The 20,876-nt window shown below is 44.9% G+C and overlaps 3 protein-coding genes across 12 annotated transcripts in view; 1 reads left to right on the top strand and 2 right to left on the bottom strand.

The window, feature by feature from the left end:
- The window catches only part of LOC119453871 (zinc finger protein 675-like), a 2,199,134-nt gene that overhangs the window by 1,219,203 nt on the left and 959,055 nt on the right, over positions 1-20,876 (bottom strand). The window lies entirely within an intron of this gene.
- Positions 1-20,876, bottom strand: part of LOC119454549 (gastrula zinc finger protein XlCGF57.1-like) — a 1,708,166-nt gene that overhangs the window by 1,092,116 nt on the left and 595,174 nt on the right. The gene's annotated exons all lie outside the window — the stretch shown is intronic.
- The window catches only part of LOC119453877 (gastrula zinc finger protein XlCGF8.2DB), a 439,553-nt gene that overhangs the window by 384,638 nt on the left and 34,039 nt on the right, over positions 1-20,876 (top strand). For 4 of the 10 annotated variants that reach the window (XM_049666982.1, XM_049666987.1, XM_049666988.1 and 1 more), the window contains exons 3-4: positions 5,969-6,100; positions 14,120-18,504. In XM_049666982.1, the coding sequence (XP_049522939.1) occupies positions 5,969-6,100; positions 14,120-15,027 (1,040 nt within the window). In that variant the 3' untranslated portion in view covers positions 15,028-18,504. Of the gene's footprint in view, positions 1-5,965; positions 6,101-14,119; positions 18,505-20,876 lie in introns of those variants that run through there. The other 6 variants (XM_049666985.1, XM_049666986.1, XM_049666983.1 and 3 more) reach the window with 3 other exon arrangements.

The following is a 20,876-nucleotide window of genomic DNA, read 5'->3' as shown; positions in this document are numbered from 1 at the left end:
CATTTCGCCGTCCCGTCTGGGTGGGGGGCCCTGTAGCGCCCACCGACGCTTAGGTCGGCGCTCTTGGCCAGCGCAGGCTGCGAATGACGACGACAATAAAGTTGGGCGGCGTGTGCTAACGGCGGAAGCACGGCACGCGCCAGTCGGTTCTAAAAGCCTACCGAGCTGGCCTCCTTGTTCTGGCGCTCCGCTGCGACCCCTTGGTTCCCGACAAGGGCATTGCCACGACGCCACGTCACCAGCGCGCCTCGACGGAGCAGATGCAGCATCGTGACACCATGGGGCCTTGCCTCGATGCCCGCTGGTGGCTACTGCTGTTTCCTCGGTCTCTCGTTGTGCAGGACGTCTGTGGCATGCGTCGTCCTCAAATTCTCAGCAGTATCGTCTGAACGATTCCGGTGTACAGCCAACATGCTAAAGTAGAAACTGTACAAAAAGGATAACCTGCACTAATTTAATTGCAAAACTCGATGACATACCCGGCAGCAAAACTCAAAAACATTACTCGCAGCCCAAAACTCGGACCACTCAGCGGCGTTCAATCAGACATTAATGCTTTTGCATTGACAACTCATAAGAAGTGCCTACTGTAAAATCCCGAGAAAGCGCGCGCCCCCTGTAGTGAAAGAAAATTCAAGAAAGGGGGAGGGGGGGGGGGGTCCTTGCTTAGTCGTGGACCAAAGTTCTAGGTGGCGGTGGAAAAGTTGCTAACAAAAAAGACGAAAAAAAATTCATTAAATATGCATTTACTGTTTTTACTCAACATCACTCTTCTGAGTCCAATAGAAAAATTATGCCCGTGCACTCGGCCTGGAGGAGCCGGCGATTTTCTGGCTGTAAAGCACCGTTTCTGAAGCGCACCATCTCCTCACCCGTCAAGTGCGTTGGAGATGCCGCACCCATTAAAAACAAAAATGCCAGTTGTAAACTAAATGCGCTGTGATATGAAAGGCACACCGAATTGGTGCAAGATTTACCTGGAATGCAATGTGAAGGTTCATGAAGGCCTTGGCTGGTATCTTCCCGCTCGGCTCCTTGAATATCGCAAAAACTGTAAGCTTGTGAGCCGACGCACATGCTGCCAAAGCAACTGTGAAGCCACACTTGGCACAGCTAGTGTTTGCGATGTGCACTGTTGTTTCACAAGCAACGTTGTTTGTTCTGGACACCAAATTCGACACCGGATTTAATCCATGCGTGGCGAAGTCGCAGAGAGTTGACAGCAGAATGGAAAGCTCTTGCAGCCTCGGCAAGATAGGGGGTCTTTTGTCTGTCGTTCGTCACTTGACGCATTGTGATGCCAAACCGCCTTTTCCACCTTTTTATGTATTGAGAGGATGCTGCGAAATTTCCAAGCTTCAGGCTAATCGCTATTTTCAATGCCTCTTTAGCCAAGAGCCTGTTGCTGATGGCACAGCCCGCGCTCCTTTCACAGTCTGAAAATTCAAAAATAGCGTCGTCCAGCTCCTCACTAAATACTGGTACATGGTCGCTAAGCTTCCGTCAAGCCTTTCCTCTTCCAAAATTGTGCTGTAGTAGGACTTCAATGTTTTTATCCCATTCGCGAACCCTTTTCCGGTCAGTCGCGTGCACGTTTCTTCCAGTTTGCCGGTGCCGTTCCATAACCTGAACTTTCTTTTACTGTATACGAATGAATCCTTCTTGCCTGTTACGTCACATATTTTTCCAGACCACTGCATGTGACACTTCGCACGTTTGACGAAAATGGCAACTCGTGAAAGCTATGCCTATGGCTATGCAGATACCTGGCTATGGTGAGCTATCGGGCCTTGGCAGAAGTACAGCCAAACAATAAATTTCCTTCTCGCTAAATCGCACCATTTTATGTAATTTAATGTGCAATTTCTTAAAAAGTTGCTACAAAAACTGTAGCTAAGCGGTCCGGTGAAAATGCATAAAGCGGTGAACACGGTGAAGAAAGGGAGGGGACTTGCTCGGTAGTTGTCGCCAATTCAAATCACTCGAAAGTGGAAGGGGGGGGGGGGGGGGGGGCTTGCTCGGGATTTTTTGGTAGATATCATTGGCTTTTTATAACATTCATTGCTCCAGTAATACACTCAGGAACACGTGTTCTCACAGGTTATACACATGCAAAAATAGCATCCTTAGTAACTGCATGTAATACGTTTCTCAGAAAATGAAAATTACAGTTTTGTGGTAGGTAGAGTAGAATCTCCTTGATACATATCTACATAATATGTTATTCGGGATAATACGTTTTTATTTATTTTTTTCTTATATATGTTATTCGGGATAATACGTTTTTATTTATTTTTTTCTTATATCCGATTTTTTTTTTCTTATATACAATTATGTTCGGATAATACGATTTTTGGATGATATCTTTTATTTTCTGGTTCCCGCGTAGATCGTATCAACAAGATTCCATTGTATATTCCTCTTGGTTCTGTTCTCACTGATGGTTTAAGAGTCCAGTGGGACCAGTGTGTTTCTATGTGTTTCTTACGAGGGGGGCGCAGCATTTATGAAGATGAAGCGTTTGACCTGTCTGTGATGTGTACAGTTCAACCTAATGACATATCGAACGTGTTTACATAGAATTAGTTTTTATATCGAATGGGTGCACAATAAAGAACCCGAGGGGGTCAAACTTGATCATGAGTTCCTCACTGTGGCGTGCCTTATAATCAAATTGTGGTTTTGGCACGTATAACCCCAGAAAATAACAGCAACAAACATTCCTTATGTTGAACAATTTCTAATGCCATTAAGTTTCAGCGAGAATATAGCGCGAAAAATATGGTTACATTGAACAAAGATAGCAGCCACTATTGATATATTGAACCTGAAAGAGCGCGAGACTGCGCCAGAAGTTAGCTTTCTTGTGCGGTGGCCGGGCGAGCTGCCAACACCTCCACATGGTTGCCACAGTCCCAGTGACCATTGTGAAAAGTGTTCCGACCACTGCAATAAAGCGTCCGGTGGTCTCCAAGAACTCTGAGCGAGTTGTCAGCATTTCCAGCAGGCATTGACGGTTTAACAAGTTTGTTTCTGAGGAAATTGTTTTGTTTACTGTGCTATACCTTTACACAAAGGACAAAATAAAAGTAGCTGACACACATTGTGTCCGTTTCATTTATTTTGTCTATTGTGTAGCAGTATGGCGCAGTAAACAGAATGATGTCATACCGACTAGCCCCAGTGGAAGCCTTATTGGCCAGGGACGAAAGTGTTGCGACCACTGGAGGGCTTGAGAATGAAGACTTCATTGCCAATGTCGTGTATCACGACACGAGTGAAAGGAGCAGTAAGAACAGCTCGAATCCTATGCCTTTCTGCTCAGACGTGACGCGTGTGCTTGCCCTGTACCGGCACTTCTGTGCGAACATGGAAGGCTTTGGCCTCAGCATCTCAGGGTCCTTGAACAACATGCAAGAATGAGTGCTCTTCCTGGCAACGAAAATATTTCATTAGAAGAAGGATCGCGACTATTTTGCACCACAGTAAATCGAACCTAATGCGGGTGTCGCACAGCCCACTTTTTATCACGATCAAACTCGATCCAGATCAAATTTCTCTGTCGTAATTGGCTCTTTTGCTAAAGCTGCGGGGCGGAACAAATCGTGGTCGTGAAGTTCTATCTGGATTGGGATCATCGAAAGTGACCGTGTGACAGCCGTATTAGCCCGTTTTGTGAGTAAAGTGCTCTTACAAATGGTACATGTTTTTATGTGGTCTAGTTCTTTAGAACGTCTATATTGAATTGTACACTATATCGAACTGGTTCTTTTTTGTGTGTGTGTGTGTGTGTCTGAGTTCGATATAATCGGGTTTGACTGTAGTAGTATTAATGTTAATGCATCTTCTCTGCACTCAAGTGTTTCTTGCAGGAGTGAGAATTAATACGTGAGATGAAGGAGCATATTAAATGCGAAGCATTTCTTAGTGAACATTTGCCACTTCGACAGTATCTATCTATCTGGCCACCTACGTCTTGGTGCTCTCATGGTCGTTTCGTTAACTTGATAGGTGCCAAAATTGGCATAGCATGACAAGAGTGTATGGCGAACATAAATGATAGGTCATGACATGAATGCATGACATTTGTGTCATGTAGGTCATGAAACAGCCGCCTACGTCTTGGTGCTCTCGTGGTCGTTTCGTTAAGTTGGTGTGTACCAAAATTGGCATAGTTTGACAAGAGTGTATGACGAACATAAATGACAGGTCATGACATGAATATCATGACATCTGTGTCATGTAGGTCATGAAACAGCCACCTTCGTCTTGGTGCTCTCATGGTCGTTTCGTTAACTTGGTAACTGGAATCGGTTCAAACATGGGCCCTAATTGAAGCAAGCACTAAAAGATTATGGTAAAAATCACAGTCATGGGCATGTCTCAGCAAAAATGACAATGACTCAGCGAAAGATAACACTCAAAAACCCCTGAAATTGATTCATACGTTGGTACTAAGTTAAGGAAACACTAAAGGATGATAATAGAAATCATAGTCATGAGCATGACTAAGCAAAAATGGCAATGACTCAGCAAAAAAAAATTAACACTCAAAAACCACTGAAATGGGTTCGGACATGGGTACTAAGTAAATGAAACACTAAAGGATGAAGGTCGAAGCCATAGTCATGTACATGACTAAGGCTTTCGCCTTAGGGTCTCTTAGGCATAGCTAAAGGGACTCCTCAGAACTCATGACATGTATGTCATGACATGCGTGTAATGTAGGTCATGAAACAGCCGCCTACGTCTTGGTGCTCTCATGGTCGTTTCGTTAACTCGGTAAGTACCAAAATTGGCATAGTATGACAAGAGTCAATGATGAACATAAATGATAGGTGATGACATGAATGACATGAAGCAGCCTTCTAAAATGACAATGGCCGAGCGAAAAAAAGATTACCACTCAAAAACAAGTGGAATGGGTTCGGAAGTGGGCGTTCAAGTGAAGGAAACACTAAAGCATGATGGTAGAAGTTATAGTCATGAGCATGAGTCAGCAAAAGTGACAATGACTCCGTGGAAAAAGATTAACACTCAAAAACCACTGACGTCGGTTCGGACGTGGGTACTAAGTGAAAGAAACACTAAATGGTGATGGTAGAAGTCATAGTCAGGAGCATAACTCAGCAAAACGGACAATGAGTCAGCAAAAAAAGATTAACACTCAAAAACCACTGAAATGGGTTGGCACGAGGGTACTAAGTGAAGGAAGCATTAAAGGATGATGGTAGAAATCATAGTCATTAGCATCACTCAGCAAAAATGACAATGACTCAGCAAAAAGAGATTAACACTCAAAAGCCACTGAAATGGGTTCGGACATAAATGATAGGTTATGACATGAATGTCATGAAATGCTTGTCATGTAGGCCATAAAACAGCCGCCTATATCTTGGTGCTGTCATGGTCATTCTGTTACCTTGTTCAGCTCCCCGCACTCTATTCGGATAACATCGATTCCCACAGGGCGTGGGATCTGCTGGCTTTTTTGAACCAAGGCATGTTCGTTGTACCCAATGGGAAGAATTTGGTCAAAACGTAATGTTTTAAACATGATCAAGAAAGCAAGTGTTGCCAATCTTGAATTGAACTGAGCAGGACAAGACTGATGCCTAAGGAGTGAAGCTGAAGACTCATTTAACGAAAGCGATTCAGTAGTAGTAACAGTGGTGTACCAAAAGTTCACTGTGCAGAGAGGAGGCTTAATTTTCTTGGCATCTTTTATTAAACCAATGTGACCAAAGAGAAGTATGGTTATGCAACTCCATTGATCTCTTCCTACCATGCATGCTTGTAGCAAACAAATTTAATTTCCTCCATGACACTGTAAACCTTGCTTATTTCGCATAAGCAAAGAATGAGCCTGATGTTAAGATTGTGTAGGTTATTTTCCCATAATTTTGTGTTGTAAACAAAATGATGCGTAATTGGCTGATCCAATTACTTTTTATGGTTCTGTCAGCAGGGAGGCATCATGACTTCTCACTAACAGTCAAGCACAAGGAGTTGCAGCCGAACCGCCATAACCATCGTGACCGTTGCGACTATGCAACTACCAGCCTGCCCGCTCTCATTATACTCAAGCGCAAGCACAGGGGTGAGAAGCCACATCATGAGTTATACACACGTGCACGCTCAGTCTATGGTCACGGTACGAGCACCGAGATGTCTAGTAACTGTACTGGCAGCCACTCAGAGCTATTTCTGATATTGCTGTGGTGATTTCCGGTTTTCCTCACGACTGTTATGTGTTTTTTTTTTCGTGGTCCTTCGAAAAACGTATCAGTGGGGTTCTACTGTATTACAGCAAAGTAAGGAAACTAGCCATCTCAGCATACCAGGTAGAGATAACAAAACTGGAACTAGAATTTTAAATGTGTCTGCAGTAACCTCATGGCAATTTGATGCTTCAGGGAAATACCTGCCAACCTGTGAACATTGAAATGCATAAAAATTATGCTGTCATAACAGGGGGGGGGCTGAGGCAGAGGTGAGGGCAAACATTTTATTAATGGGACTAACTACCAATATTTATGGTAACCTTATTCTTGTTTTCGAAAATGAAAGCTTACCACTCAGTGTCCAATACTGCAATGGTGATGCAGGTAATGCTGTGCAGCATTTTTCATCAGAATATTTCTATTTTAAGTTGCGATTGTGTTTCTCAGTCCCCATGTTTGAAACAGTAAGAGTTGAGTGTGATAGCAGTCGTATGAGGGCTTTTGTGAGAAGCATATGAAGAGTGTGGCCCTAGCCAGAGCAAATGAATCCTTTGTTTAATAATGTGATGTTCATAGTTTCTGATCTGCTGCATTATTTCTGCAATAACCACTACGTCCTCTTGTTTCCTGTCTAACTGCTTTGGTCATATACAAGTCAAGCCAATTTTCTTTTTTCGAGCCATTCCAGCCACCATGTTCATGTAGTAATCCTTCATGTGCTGATGCAACAAAATTGCAAGTGCTCATCGGTCAACTATGCCTTGCAAGAACCAAGCACGGGGGTGGACCCAAGTGTAACCAGAAACTGACTCCCTTGTTTTTATCCAGCTGTTTAGGTTATATTATTATATGTTATACCTTTACCTGCTAGTGTTGCGACACCGTGTACCTTACCACATGGGAGTTGGAACCTCCTGTGTGTAGCCATGCACTGCTAGCCGTGTCTGGGGTAAAGTGAATCCTGGGATTTGAGCTGATGCCAGGTGTTTGGGCCTCTATGGCCCCTCGGCTGAGGTGACACACCTCTTTGGCCTCCGCTTCATGTAGACGGCACCTCTTGACTGACCCATCCAGAGCAAAGCGGCAGTCGTCTTTTCCTATTCCCTTCTTCAATCTTTTTCCTTTCCCTCCCACTTGTCCATCTTTCCAGTCTTCTATTCACTCGTTTTAACTTCCGATTTACTGGGTGGCAAAGGTTAACGTTGTGTAATATGTTCAGTCGGTTATATATATATATATTAGGTAATAGCAGCAATGCATGGCTCGTGCCCCCCCCCCCCCTCCCCCCTCAAGATTGGCACCTAAATAGGTGGCGCACCTAAGCATTTTCCAGTTCTTTTTTAAACAAAATGCAAACACCTTCCCAAAGTACCATGTCCTTCACAGTGAAGGCAACACAACTGTAAGAAAGTTGTCTCCATTCCTAGTAGCTAAATGCCTAGCAAACATGATTGGACCTGGCTACAAAGCCTCAAAGATGGCAAGAAGAGGCCTCCTCCTCGAATTCACAAAGAAAGAACAAGTTGAAAAGCTCGCTGAACTCACCAGTATCGGTGACATTAGCGCGACAATCTGTGCACTTGCTCGCTCAACACAAGTAGGTGTCGGATTTCCTGAGCCTTAGTGATGAAGAGCTCCTGGAAGGATTCCAAGAGCAAAAGGTACTTAAGGTACAAAGAATAACACTTCGGCGAAATGACCAACAGATCCCCACGAAACACGTGATGCTCACATTTGGTGCCAGTGCTGTGCCCAGTTCACTTGACGCAGGATATGTGAAAATCATCAGACCATACATACCGAGACCGAGTTGGCGCTTCAAGTGCCAGAGGTTCGGGCTTGCATCGCAATCATGCAGAGGTAAATTGACATTTGCAGAGTGTAGTGCCAATGACCATCCCTCTGACAACTGCAATGCTCCTGCACAATGTGTCAATTGCAAGGGAGACCATCCAGCTTACTCACGGAGCTGCCCTTGCTGGAAGAGGGAAAAAGAAATCATTGCAATCACCGTAAAGGAAAATATCTCATTCTGTGAAGCGAGGGAAAGGCTATCAAACAAGTTATGCCAACATTGTTTAACTGCAAGGACTGCGCTTGTCCTTGTTTCTTGCTGTCTCTGTAGTGGTTTGTTTGCGCAGTTAAACAATGTTCGCTAATATGTACCAACTCGAACAAAAACAAGTTCTTCTAAGCTGTGCCAGTGTGGCACTGCAAGGGGCAGTGCCACACTGGTTTCAGGGGTCTACAGGGTCCACACACGGTATTCCGGTAGTAGCTCCATCCGCCCCCTCGGTGGCAGCAGCCAGTGCTGCTCCATCATCATCGAAGACGGGCTGGTAGACCACAGTGTCACAGGGCCAGAAGCTGAACCGAACTGCACAGCCTGAGGCGCTTATGGCTCTTGATCATCCAGCGCCTAGGAGAAGGCAATGGAGGTCGACCTGAAAACCTTGGCACAATCGACGCCAAAAGATCTGTGCTGTATCGAGCACGTCAAGAAGGACAAACTATTGTAACTGCACCAAAAAAGGGACAGGTAACCTGAATGGTTACTGCCCTTGATGAGTGTAGTCAACTTTTTAATACATGTCACCCATAACATCTAAGCTCACAAGCATTAGTAAATATTATAAGGAACCGTTTATTCCAGCCGAGCTCGAGCTACGACGAAGAAGAATAAGCTGGGTGGCTGTTGATGATAGATGCAGATAAGGGATTTGTATAAGGGATGATGATATGTAGAGATGAAGAGTCAGTCATAGGTCGCGCTCACACTAATTCCCTCCCAGGGTGGAAGCAGCCACCTGGTCGCACGGCATTATGATGAAATGTGGCGAGTGTACGGTTTTAAGCGCGATACATGCACAATTTCTGTACCACAGCCAACAGTGGTCGGAATAAATTCTAAGGGGTGAGATGCGGTAAATAACTTGAGATGTCTGCTCAACGACCGTGCAGGGTCCGATAAAACGACTGGTGAATTTTTCGCATAAACCGGGAACGCGCACAGGAGTCCATAGAAGAACTTTGTCACCAGGGGAACAAGTGACAACACAGTGAGTCGAGTCGCAGCGATGCTTCCGAACATCCTGAATGATGTCGGTGTTAATGCGGGCTTGATGACAGCAGGCTTCGAGGTGAGGCAAAATTGTTCTGAGAAGGGTGTTGCTGAGAACATGGGAGCCATAAGGAACGAGACGTCCAGAACGAAACTAGGTGAGCGGCCATAGATGAGGAAAAATGGAGAAAAGCTGGTGGTGTGTTGCATAGCCATATTGTAAGCAAACGTCACAAATGGAGCAATTGCATCCCAGTTGGTGTGGTCGGGGCTGATGTACATTGCAATCATATCCGATAGAGTGTGATGAAAACACTCTGTCAAGCCATTGGTCTGCAGGTGGTAACTCGAAGTGGTCTTGTGAACGGTGTTTGCGGCGCACAGAACTACGGTAAGAAGAGACAAGAGGAAGGCTTTGTGCGGTCGCTGAGGAGAACGCGCGGAGCTCTGTGAGGTAAGAGGATGTTGTGTAGAAAGAAATCGGCAACTTCAGCGGCACTCCCAGATTGTATACAGGCTGTCTTGGCGTAGCGTGTCAGATGGTCTACAGCCATAACAATCCAGCGATTGCCATTGGAGGTCTTGGGAAGAGGACCATACAAGTCTATTCCAACGACCTCGAAGGGTGAAGCGGGGCAAGGAAGAGGTTGCAAAAGACCAGAAGGAGGAGTCATAGGTCGTTTGCGGCATTGACAAAGAAACATGATGCGACGTACCTGGCTACGGCAGAAGAGAGGCCAGGCGAAGAGCACCGACTTTGTATTCTGTCGTATGTCTTGTGGCAGCCGAGATGACCTGCCGTCGGATCATCATGAAAGGCTTCAAGCACCTCACATTGCAGAAACTGTGGTATGATGGGTACCCATTTGTTGCCATCGACATGATAAATATAGCGATGCAAACTCCCATCGTGAAGCTTGATTTGTTTAAGTTGTTGACTGAGTGGGGCATTCAAAGGTGAATCAAAACCTTGTATGCTGTCGAGAATAGTTCGGCAGTATGGGTCGGCACGTTGGTGGGAAACAAGGACAGATTGGTGATTAGGTTTCAGCCAGTCGAGTGATGAGACGGACAAGGGTGATGAAGTGTGCTTGGGCTGTACGTCAGTACGATTAGGCGATGCTGAGTCATTATTGCTCCGCAAAGGGCAACGAGATAGAGCATCTGCGTCTTGGTGACTCTTTCCAGACCTGCAGGTAACATCGAAATCGTACTCCTGTAAACGGATCACCCAGCAACCAAGGCGAACCCGATAGGTGCTTTAGCGACCATTGCCAGCACAGTGCGTTATGGTCGGTGACGACTGTAAAGTGACGACAGTGGAGGTATGGCCGAAGCTTTTGCACTGCCCAAACAACAGCAAAGCACTCTTGTTCGGTGATGGTGTAATTTTTCTCAGCAGCAGTCAGCGTCCGACTGGCGTATGCAACGACTTGTTCACGCAAGGTGGTGTCATGTTGCTGGAGAACAGCACCCAGACCATGAATGCTGGCATCAGTGTGAATGATAGTAGCTGCTCTTTGGTCAAAGTGGCACAGTACCGGGTCCGACGTCAGGGCCTGCTTGAGTGTCAAAAAGGCACTTTCACATTTGGCGGACCAAACGAAGGGGGTGTTATTTGAGAGGAGTTGATGGAGCGGAGACGCAAGCGCAGCAAAGTTGCATATGAAGTGCCTGTCACGAATTTCAGCGCTCCAGAAATGAACAGAGACAGAAAGCAAATATGTAGAAGAACATTTATCTCAAACAGAAAAATTATAATTAAGAAAAACAAACAGCAAACTATCCTAACACACTACAGTAGAACCCTGCTGATACGTTTTTCACGGGACCGTAAAAAAAAAACATAAGAGCAGGGAAATGCAAGAGCCGGGAAACAGGAAAAATTGAGAAATGGGGAGTAGGGTGTTGAACTGCACACAAAGTATTTTAATTCTTACGTGTGAAAAAAAGTCGTAGTTTCGGCTGACAGCCGAAGTATCGATTGCAATAGCAAATTAGTAGACAAAGTAAGAATAGTAGTTTTATTGTCCGTATAAGCTTGTAAACATTCGCTTATTAACTATATTAACAAGCACGGTGTCAGCCCTGACAGACAAAGATGAACACATCACACTCGATGAGCGTGGACTGGCGTGAGGAACTTGAGCATCGCTGCAGAAGCTATCGTTTCAATGCAAACTGAGCGCCGAGAACACTCAGCACGCACAAAGCTACGACGCACCTACACTGCGTAGACTCAGCCCCCAACGTAGATCGCTTTCAAGATACGGACCGCGCGGCGCCGCCCGCTATTCCTCCCCCCTTGCTCCCTCGCCAGTGCTTCGAACGCAACGGAAGAAGACGCGCTTCCTCCCTGCTTTTCTTTCTTTCGCGCGCGAGATTTAGATGCGGTCGTCGGCTCCCCTCGCACACTTTCACTCGCACATACAGCATACGGTACGCGGCAACGGCGTTATCGCCCTTTGACATTATACGGTACATCTATGAGCCAAAACCAATTTTAGGGTTGCAACGTGTCATAGACACCATCTTCAGAAAGGAAATACGGATCTCAAGTGCTTTGCTGGCAGAAACCAAAAATACGTCATAAGTCTCGCCTTCGGCAGTTTGGGCGGCCAATGCCATCGTCAAGCAACCAAGCCAAGGAACATGAAAAGTCAAAATGGCCGCTCGGGCCGGCGCGGGGTGGCAGTTCGCAACGTATAATGCGGGAACGGTACCACACTTGCAACGTTACAGCGGGGTTACCAATGCATTGGGTTCTATGGGAGCTGTGCCGGGACCGGCCGAAAACAACGTAACAGCCGGGAAAACGCAGCACCCAGGAACGTAACAGCGGGGTTCTACTGTATAAGCGATATGCATGTACATAGAGTGCTATGGAAAAATTAACGGGAGTCTGAAAAGACTGTGTTATATCCGGTCCTGCACTATAAGCGGTTACGTTATAAGTGGTCTATACTTTAGTACGAGCGAGATGTGCTTATGTTTGCTTGTGTGCGCATGACACCATGCTTGCTAATTTAGTTAGTATGCAAATGTTTGCAAGTTTATACTGCCGATAAAACTGCTATCCTTTGTATAGCTGTCTACTAATTTGCTGTCACAATCGATGCTTCGCCTTTCGGGCGAAACTGCGACTTTTTTTATTCATTGTAACTTTAGTGCATCAGGGGTAAATCTTTGTTTTTCCAAATGAGAGAAAGTTATATTTTTGTATGAAAGCATGAGGTTTGCAGTACTGTAAAGGAATTTTTTTTCTTTTTTCGGTCACGGAAAACGGGTCCGCGTTACCATTGAGAACGCGTTAGAATCGAGTAAATACAGTATCTCCTAGGTAACCCCATCCTCCTTGCATGTTGAAGCTTCTTCCCTCCTTCATGGCCGCTCGTTATCCTCCTCTATATGAGTCACCGTTTTGCTCTCTACCAGCTAGCTAGCTAATAGTGCACACAGCGCAGCCAAAGTACAACTCGAATCGCAATAAGCTGCGCTCAATGGCCCAGCATCGCCTAAAAAGGAGATCACCTAAAAAGGAGAAAAAAGTCGCTGGCCGAAGATACTACATGAAGTCGTTTGTACTCGAGATTGCTTTTGTAAACACTTCAGTTATTCTCATGGTATAAGTAATTTTTAATGTGAAAGCATTATGTGTCCCATCACGCGAAAATCTCGTGGCGGTGGCTTCGTCACCAGGCGATCGTACCAAAAATGGCCGACAGCACAGAGTAAAAACTTGTAAAAAATCAAGGGCTTTGAAAAGAAAATTTCGTAAATTTCGGTCTGGTTGGCCTCTGGGGTGTGACACGAGCACGCTTCCTCCATGACACGCCAGCTCCATGGTTCTGGTTGACTAAAGGTGTGCCTAGTGCATGCATCATTGCACGTGACGTCATACTAAAGGTGTGGCCTAGTGCATGTGTCATTGGGCATGTGACGGTGCAGTCAGTGGGGACGAAGTGGCGTCATGTCATGAGTGTATAAAATGAGCATAAAATTTAAAAGGGTTAATGTCCAATTGAATGCAGCTGAGTGCTCCTTCGAGTTATGAACTCCTGGCGAGCAAGAGAACGTGTTGAGATGCTTATCGCATTTTGGTTGGCCTTACCGAGGGCCAATTAGAATGCAGGCGAGAGCTTGCGCGGGAAATAACATTTCACGAAAGGGAATATAATGCTTTCTCATTCCCACACGTAAGCATTCCGTAGCGTCTCTGGCGAATTTTTTTCATCTCCCAGAATTATTGCGTATTTTCTTTCTGGGCTATTCTGTAAGGGCGTGTGGGTTGTAAGAGTTGGCAGGCTATACGCCGCGTAGAAAAATAGGGCATGTTCTAGCCGGCTCTTTACAATCTCAACTTGCGAAAAGATTGCCAAGGTTCGGCATGTGATCAAAAATAAACGCACTAATGAAGTCTCATATGAGAAATTTGTCGCGCTAGCGAATATAAGTTTTGCAAATGCCAAATATGGCCTTCAAATCCCGAGTGCTCGTTGAGGATCACAGAGCAAGCAGGGCAGGGTCGAAGGTTTCTGGCACTGTTCTCTAAGGGCCGTAGAAATCCGTGAACGTCTTCAAACACTCCAGATTCTGTCACGTTGTAATTTTTTGCCTTTCTGAAAAATAATTTATACAGGTCACAATTAGGGTCATTAAGCATTCGGATGCAGGAATATCGAGAAACTCAAAAAGGACCACTATGCGTCCTATGTGCTGTCATACCTGTAATCACCCTGAAACCCCCCCCCCCCAAAAAAAAGCTTATCATTAATTTTACTATCTGTGTTCTTTTTTTGCATTTCATAGTACTACTCTTGTTTTATTTGTGCAGCATCGAGGCCTTCTATTTCTCCGTCAACAGCCAACGGTGACAATTCACAGCAGGGATGCTTCCAACAAGATAACCCCCGTGGCTATGAGGCTGATAAACTGTTTCGTTTGGAAGCACATGTCAGGGTCCATACTGGCGAGCGTCTGTTTAAGTGCCATTTGTGCCCTCAGAACTTCTCAAGAAGAGACACCCTGAAGAGGCACCTGTGCATTCACACGGGTGAGCGGCCATTTCAGTGCCCTTCATGCCCTCGGAGCTTCTCACAAACGGCCCACCTAAAAGACCACCTGCGCAGCCACACCGGTGAGAAGCCATTTCAATGCCCTTCGTGCCCTCAAAGCTTCTCACGAAAAACACACCTGAAAGCCCACCTGCGCACCCACACAGGTGAGAAGCCATTACAGTGTCCTTTATGCCCTCAAAGCTTCTCACGTAACTTCAGCATGAAGGAACACCTGCGAATCCACACTGACGAGAAGCCATTTCAATGCCCTTCATGCCCTCGGAGCTTCTCGCATCAGTCCACCATGAAGAAACACCTGCGCACCCACACAGGCGAGAAGCCATATCATTGCTCTTCATGCCTTCAGAGATTCTCACAAAAGTACAAGCTTCAGGAACACCTGCGCACCCACACAGGCGTGAAGCCATTTCGATGCCCTTCATGCCCTCAGAGCTTCTCGCGCAAGTCCAACATGAAGGAACACCTGCACACCCACTCAGGCGAGAAGCCATTTCAGTGCCCTTTATGCACTCGGAAATTCTCGCAGAAGACTGCCATGAAGCAACATCTGCTCGTTCATACAGATGACCGACCACACCATTGCACTGTCTGCTCCAAGTCCTTTGCACGTGCTGGTAACTTAAGCAGACATAAAAAAACACATCACCATGAAACTGTAGAGTAGTTCAAGTTTCTCGCATAAATATATCACGAGGAAACGCCTGTGCATTAACGCTGGAGGCTGACCAAACCCTTGCACCATCTGCTGCAAGGCCTTTGCGCAGGCCTAGTGCTTGAGCAGACATGAGAGAACACAGCATCATGATACTGTAAGTAGGTGAACAGCCATGTTGAACTAGAGTTTGAATTATGACTCTACAGACGTGTAGCGTGCTGTAGGGTGTTCTGCTGCAGCAGGTAGCACAAGTGCTATGCTCCTAAAGGAGCCCTCGAACGCTCTTTCTGGGTCACCATATTTGCTATAGATCTATTCTTAGCATATCATAAAACAAAGAGTAAGAGAAATGATGAAAATCGACCCACACAAACCCATGTTATGGCTCATAAAAAATTCAAAATACAAGCAAAGTGAGAGTTAACCTCAACCTCCGCTGGAATTTTAGGTGCTCGAAACAGGTGCTCTAAATGCCACATTTCACTGTGCCATGAAGTCATGTGGTGACACCAATAGCAGCTGGGCGTTAGCAGAAGTCGGCACGCCACGGTTGCCAAGCCTGCTCTGCCTGTTCATCGTGAACCCATGGCCTCCCTGATCTGGCCGCGTACTGTGTAATCTGTGAGGCCATGGCATCACTTTTATTATCGCAACAGCTTCCGCAAGGCGACCATTGTCATACCAAAGTGCTCGGCATGTGATGTGCGATTCTCATGATTTCAACACTTTGCCAATGGTTGTGCGATACTTAAATTGGTTGTAAAAGGTAAAGACATAGCTTTTATTGCAGTACAGTAGAACCTTGTTCACATGTTTACAAAACACAATAGAAAAGACATTTGCAGTTTGGCAATGCACTGAACGCTGGTGGCGAAAGATCTTAATTTCCGGGAACGTATGAAAGGAACCCTGGAACGATTTTGCCAATTTTTGTAGAAACGTACTGAGTTGTTGGGACAGGTCCTTCTGATCATTAAGTGATACATTCAAACGCTGCTCGTACAGCACATAATTTATTATAAGTAGGGGTGTGCAAATGAGCGGCAACATTAAGTTGTTAGCAGGGGAAATGCAGTCCCCGAGAAAAGGATAAATAAGTATGCGTGTCAATACGACACGAATAGTGCCAGAAGCGAATCGAATATTGAATATTTTTCAAAAAGTTTTACAGCGTAAGCTATTATGGGCTCATTCCAATAGCCGTTTCGGGTCGCGATGATGCCGCCGCCGCCCCCGCTGCGTAACCGCTCTCGCTGGAAAAGAGAAAAAAAAAGTACCTGGTCTCCGCTGGGATCGAACCCAGGGCCGCTGCGCACGAGTTGGATACTTTACCACTGAGCCACGCAAGCGCTTGTGATAGTGGGGGAAAAAAAAAAAACCTTCATACGCAGACGCAGCCGATCCGAGTCTCCGCCAGTAGGGTGGTGCCATCTAGTTAAGATGCAGACGACAAGATGCCATTCAAACGAGGCGCGCAAAAGAAACAACAACAATGTGATCCCCAGTCTCCGGTTTAGTCTGAACTGAACTGAACTTGTGGCCGTTCATACTAGTCTGCGCTAGTATGATGGCGCCATCTACCTAGTTAACGTGCCTGCGAACGCATCGTGCGCAGCTCGCCATCGACGCCGGCGAACAGTTCAGATCGTTCTCGTCAAAACGAGGCAAAAAGACTATCTCGCGAAGACCCTGGTGTGCGTGGTGCCGAAATTGGAGCTACTCTTGAGCCACTCCACCAGCTTACGCTGTGACTGTGCTGCGTGTGCCGCGCAGGCCTTTGACCTTTTTTTGAATAATAAGCGGCCATTTTCACAATTGATGTAAAACGGTATTCACATAGTAGTACATAGTCATAAGCTTAGCATCTTTCTGTCATGACATTGCGTATTCTTAAGTGCTGTTTATCAAAATGCACTAACGTAGAAACAATTAAGCAGTTTGTTCGCATATATTGGACTTTCGAAAAGTTGGAATGATCCCTGTAACGTAGCCTGTTGCACTACTAGGTTCTCAAGTTTTATACGTATGTTATGCCCGCGGGGATGAAAATATTGTACTTTTGTTCCAATTTTGTGTTTAATTGCACAGAGTGGACAACCTAAAATATCAGAAACTATTAGCAAAGTATTCCTATTTACGAATAGTGACTATTCGATTTGAAGACCGTATTGAATAGGACAGTATTTGATTCAGTATACAAAATTTGGGAATATTCGCGCACCCCTACTTATAAGATTTTAAAATGTGCATTGCTACCGATTGCAGCGGCGCCGGTACCCTGAGATTTCAGACTCCCTGTCACCATCTACGTAACAAACGTGCGGGACATCAGTCGAGCAAGCTATCCGGATTGACTACTCGCTTTCCGTCATTGATAATTTTTTGAGCTTTCAGCAGAGGGGCTTAGCATGCTGGCTCCAAATCACTGAAAGCAGGCATCACGACGTCACATCATAATGCAGAACCAGTGAAGGCGGAGCTTAGCCCCAGTTGCTCGGCAAACGTGTTGAAGAGAAAAAGCATGCCTAGGGGGAGGAGGGCGACTTGTAATCGTCCGTGGCTCTAAATACGGGACGCTTCACTTCAATTGTGGCGCAAATGTTTTACTGTAGCCGTACCCTATATGTCTACAGAATTTGTCCAAATCGTTTGAGGAACCCTTTAATTGGTAAAAAGCAACCATAAATGTATCGGGTCATTTTTTGTGTTCTCACTTGTGGACGTTGGCTTCGGGAAATTGTACAAAGCAAAGTCGTATCAACGAGGTTCTACTGTACTCGCAATATCGTGCAAATGTAAATTGCACATTACATTTTTAACCAATGATAATAGCATCACTCTGTCTGTGCAGTACACAAAATCACCATCAGTGCTGCCACTCAACAAGCTTTCTATGGCGCATTTCAGGGTCCCTTTAAATGTGGGACTGCCACGCTGGTTCGTACAATGTTCGTTTGTACAATCTAGGCAGTTGCAGGGGCATTTTTAGCAATGAGATTGCTGTGCATTACAGTGGCTATGTTCATGTGATATTCCTTTCTGTGAAGGTGCAACAAATAAATGCTCATCCATCTTGTATAAATGATTCCTCATTCATTTTTTATATAATTATTGCTTCTGTATATGCTGCTGTATGAAATATTCCATATATATTGTGTCCTATAACATTCATGTTATAATGCTGCATTTTTTGTGACTATTTCTTGAGTTTTTTGTAATGTGTCATTGGCTAGCTATATTTCTGAGAATTACTCATTATGTGTGCTTTACTTTTTTCTAATACTTCCTCGTAGTCATTCCTATAATATTTTCAGAGTTATTAGTGTGGAAATCCTTTTTTTTTTTTCTATTCTCATGTGTTAAGCTGTGTTCATCCTTTGTTGCTGCCTGTAAAACAGGCCCATGGATCATGTCGAGTCTTGCTGGCTTTTTGTACACGGTCCTCAACATCAGTTGTATGTTGAAATACCATTTTATTTAATTTGATTTGATTTCATATGCCTTCAAAAGACTGAATGTGTGATAATATACCAAGTCATGATAAATTCTGTTAATTAGATGCCTCACTCGTCTGTATTGGTGATGCTTAGATATACTGCTGCCTATTTGAAGTTAAGAATATGTGTAGGCAATATACAACAAAGCCGGAGAAAGCATAGAGCAAAATAATTATGTTGATTGAAGAATTAATGAGGAAATGGGAATGAAAAGATAATATCCCACGAGGGTGGTCACATCTTCCAGGTTATTATCTGTGTAGTGCTTTGCTTGTTAAAGTTTTGTTTAATTCATTGGTTAGCCCTTTGGGGGCAATTAAACCATCCTCCCCCTTTTTTTTTCTATGTGTACAGGATTAGGCCTAGAAGTGTTGGCTAGTGTTGCTGACACTGTGGCAACGGAGATGGAACGTCCTTATAACCTACAGCTTAGACCATTTATAACCTAAACCTAACTCCTTATGATGCAGAACGGGCTATAACGCGGTCTTTTTTGGCCTCCCGTCGTCCCTCCCATAGAACTTCATGTGTACACATACCGCTTACAGTGCAGTCGCGCGAGACAAAATGCTGGTTCTAATGCGGTTTCCATGGAAAAGCACGATAGCGAGCCTGCTTTTCAACGAGGTGCACAGCCAATGGGAGTGCAAAGCAACGAGGACAATGCGGAGAAGACATAGAGCGAACGAACAAGGTATATTAAAATAATAAAGGCGGCGGCAGCATGATGCGGGCGCGCGGGGGTTGCCTCGGCGACAGAGAAATCTTTGCTGATGGTAAAGCTATGCCTTGGCTGCTGGCAGTTTAAGCAGTGTTCTACAAATTTAGTTAAAAGCTTTGACGCTTTGTGTTCACATGCAAGCTTCCGCCGTTCCTACCAGTACGCGCACATAGAAACTTGGTAAGCATTTGCAGCAGTTGTTGCAGCTGATTGCCCGAGAAACCAAACTCTGCTTTACCCACACTGCTGTAAGATCCGCCTGTACGCACGATCACATGCATAGATCTCATCATCTATGGGTACGAATGTATCAAGGGCAAGCCCCCAGCAACGGCATGCCACCTGACACTCCCGCAGGATAGGCCTAATGAGCATGCGTCGTTGGGAGTCGGCGACCAAAGCTGATGTTTTGCGCTGAATCATTGCAATATGTCGCAGTAACTGTACGGCACATGGAACGTGGAGAAAACACCTCGACAACTAGAGGGAGGTCACTGGCAACTCTCGAATGGCAGCAGCTTGATTCACAGTCGCCATGTTTTTTGCGCGTTCATGAATCAGTGCGAGAAATAGAACGAGATACTGCATGGCACCCGTAATTTTGATCACCGTTCTACATTAGTTCCGTGGAGTTGATGCGGTGCGGTGCTGGAGAAAATTAGACTAATCGAGCAGGTCTGAAAGTTTAGTCAGCAACTTATTTCCTCTAACTTTTTTTTTTTTTTTTTACTTTGCTTCATGCAAAGACTGCACCTCAAACATTAAGGTGGCGGTCCCACTCCGGCGGCACGTGCTCGGCATTTTAGTCATTGTTTGTGGACGCACTGTGCTTCCTGCGCTCATTGGACAAATGTGAACTTTATTGCGTTAGAAAGCTTACTTTCTGCGCTTTCCAATGATGCCTAGTATTATCGCCTAGCCTGAAGCGTCACCTAACGGCAGTCAAAACAGTGGGAGCAAAAAACGGTGTTTTTGCTGTGATACTCTCCGCTGTACTGCCATTCCGACTAAACTGTTCAACATAACAAAATGAAATTTGCTGTGTCTTTAAATGAAATGTTATAGAAGGTTTCTATGAAGAGAAATTGCGTGTAAAGCAATTAGAAATTTATATAGGCGCCAATAAAAATGGGCAAAACTACAAAAGTTTATGAATGAATATCTTTTTTCCTTTTGAACTCAGGACAACAATATTTAGTGGTTTTCTAGGCGACAGTGTACTTATCGTCTATGCAAAGTTGTTTTATGTTCTAATGAACAGTTTGTGAGATATTGTTACTTACATTTGGCAATTTATGACTATACTTGGTCACGCATTACCGGCGACGGGACAAAACTATTCCAGCTGGAACTCTGAAATTTTCAATAAGCAAGCCCTTATCTCCATTTCTATGAAGAGAAAATTGGCTTATGTTAATTAGGGAATCTACAGGGGAGTAGTGAATTTAGCTAATTTATCTGTTTACCAGGTCCGTGCAAATTGACATTCTTTTTCATGTAAACGCTAATTCACAACAATTGTTGCACATTACTATAACCATACAGTGTCATGTAATTACTAGCACTCACGAGTTTTACTAAGCAGTGCTTGAAACAGAAGATTTTAAATAAATAATAAATCTCACAGGCGATTTTCGGTG

Source organism: Dermacentor silvarum, chromosome 5, assembly GCF_013339745.2.
Source record: "Dermacentor silvarum isolate Dsil-2018 chromosome 5, BIME_Dsil_1.4, whole genome shotgun sequence".
Classification (NCBI taxonomy): domain Eukaryota; kingdom Metazoa; phylum Arthropoda; class Arachnida; order Ixodida; family Ixodidae; genus Dermacentor; species Dermacentor silvarum.
Note: the sequence above shows the minus strand (reverse complement) of the source record. Positions and strands in the feature narration are given on the sequence as shown.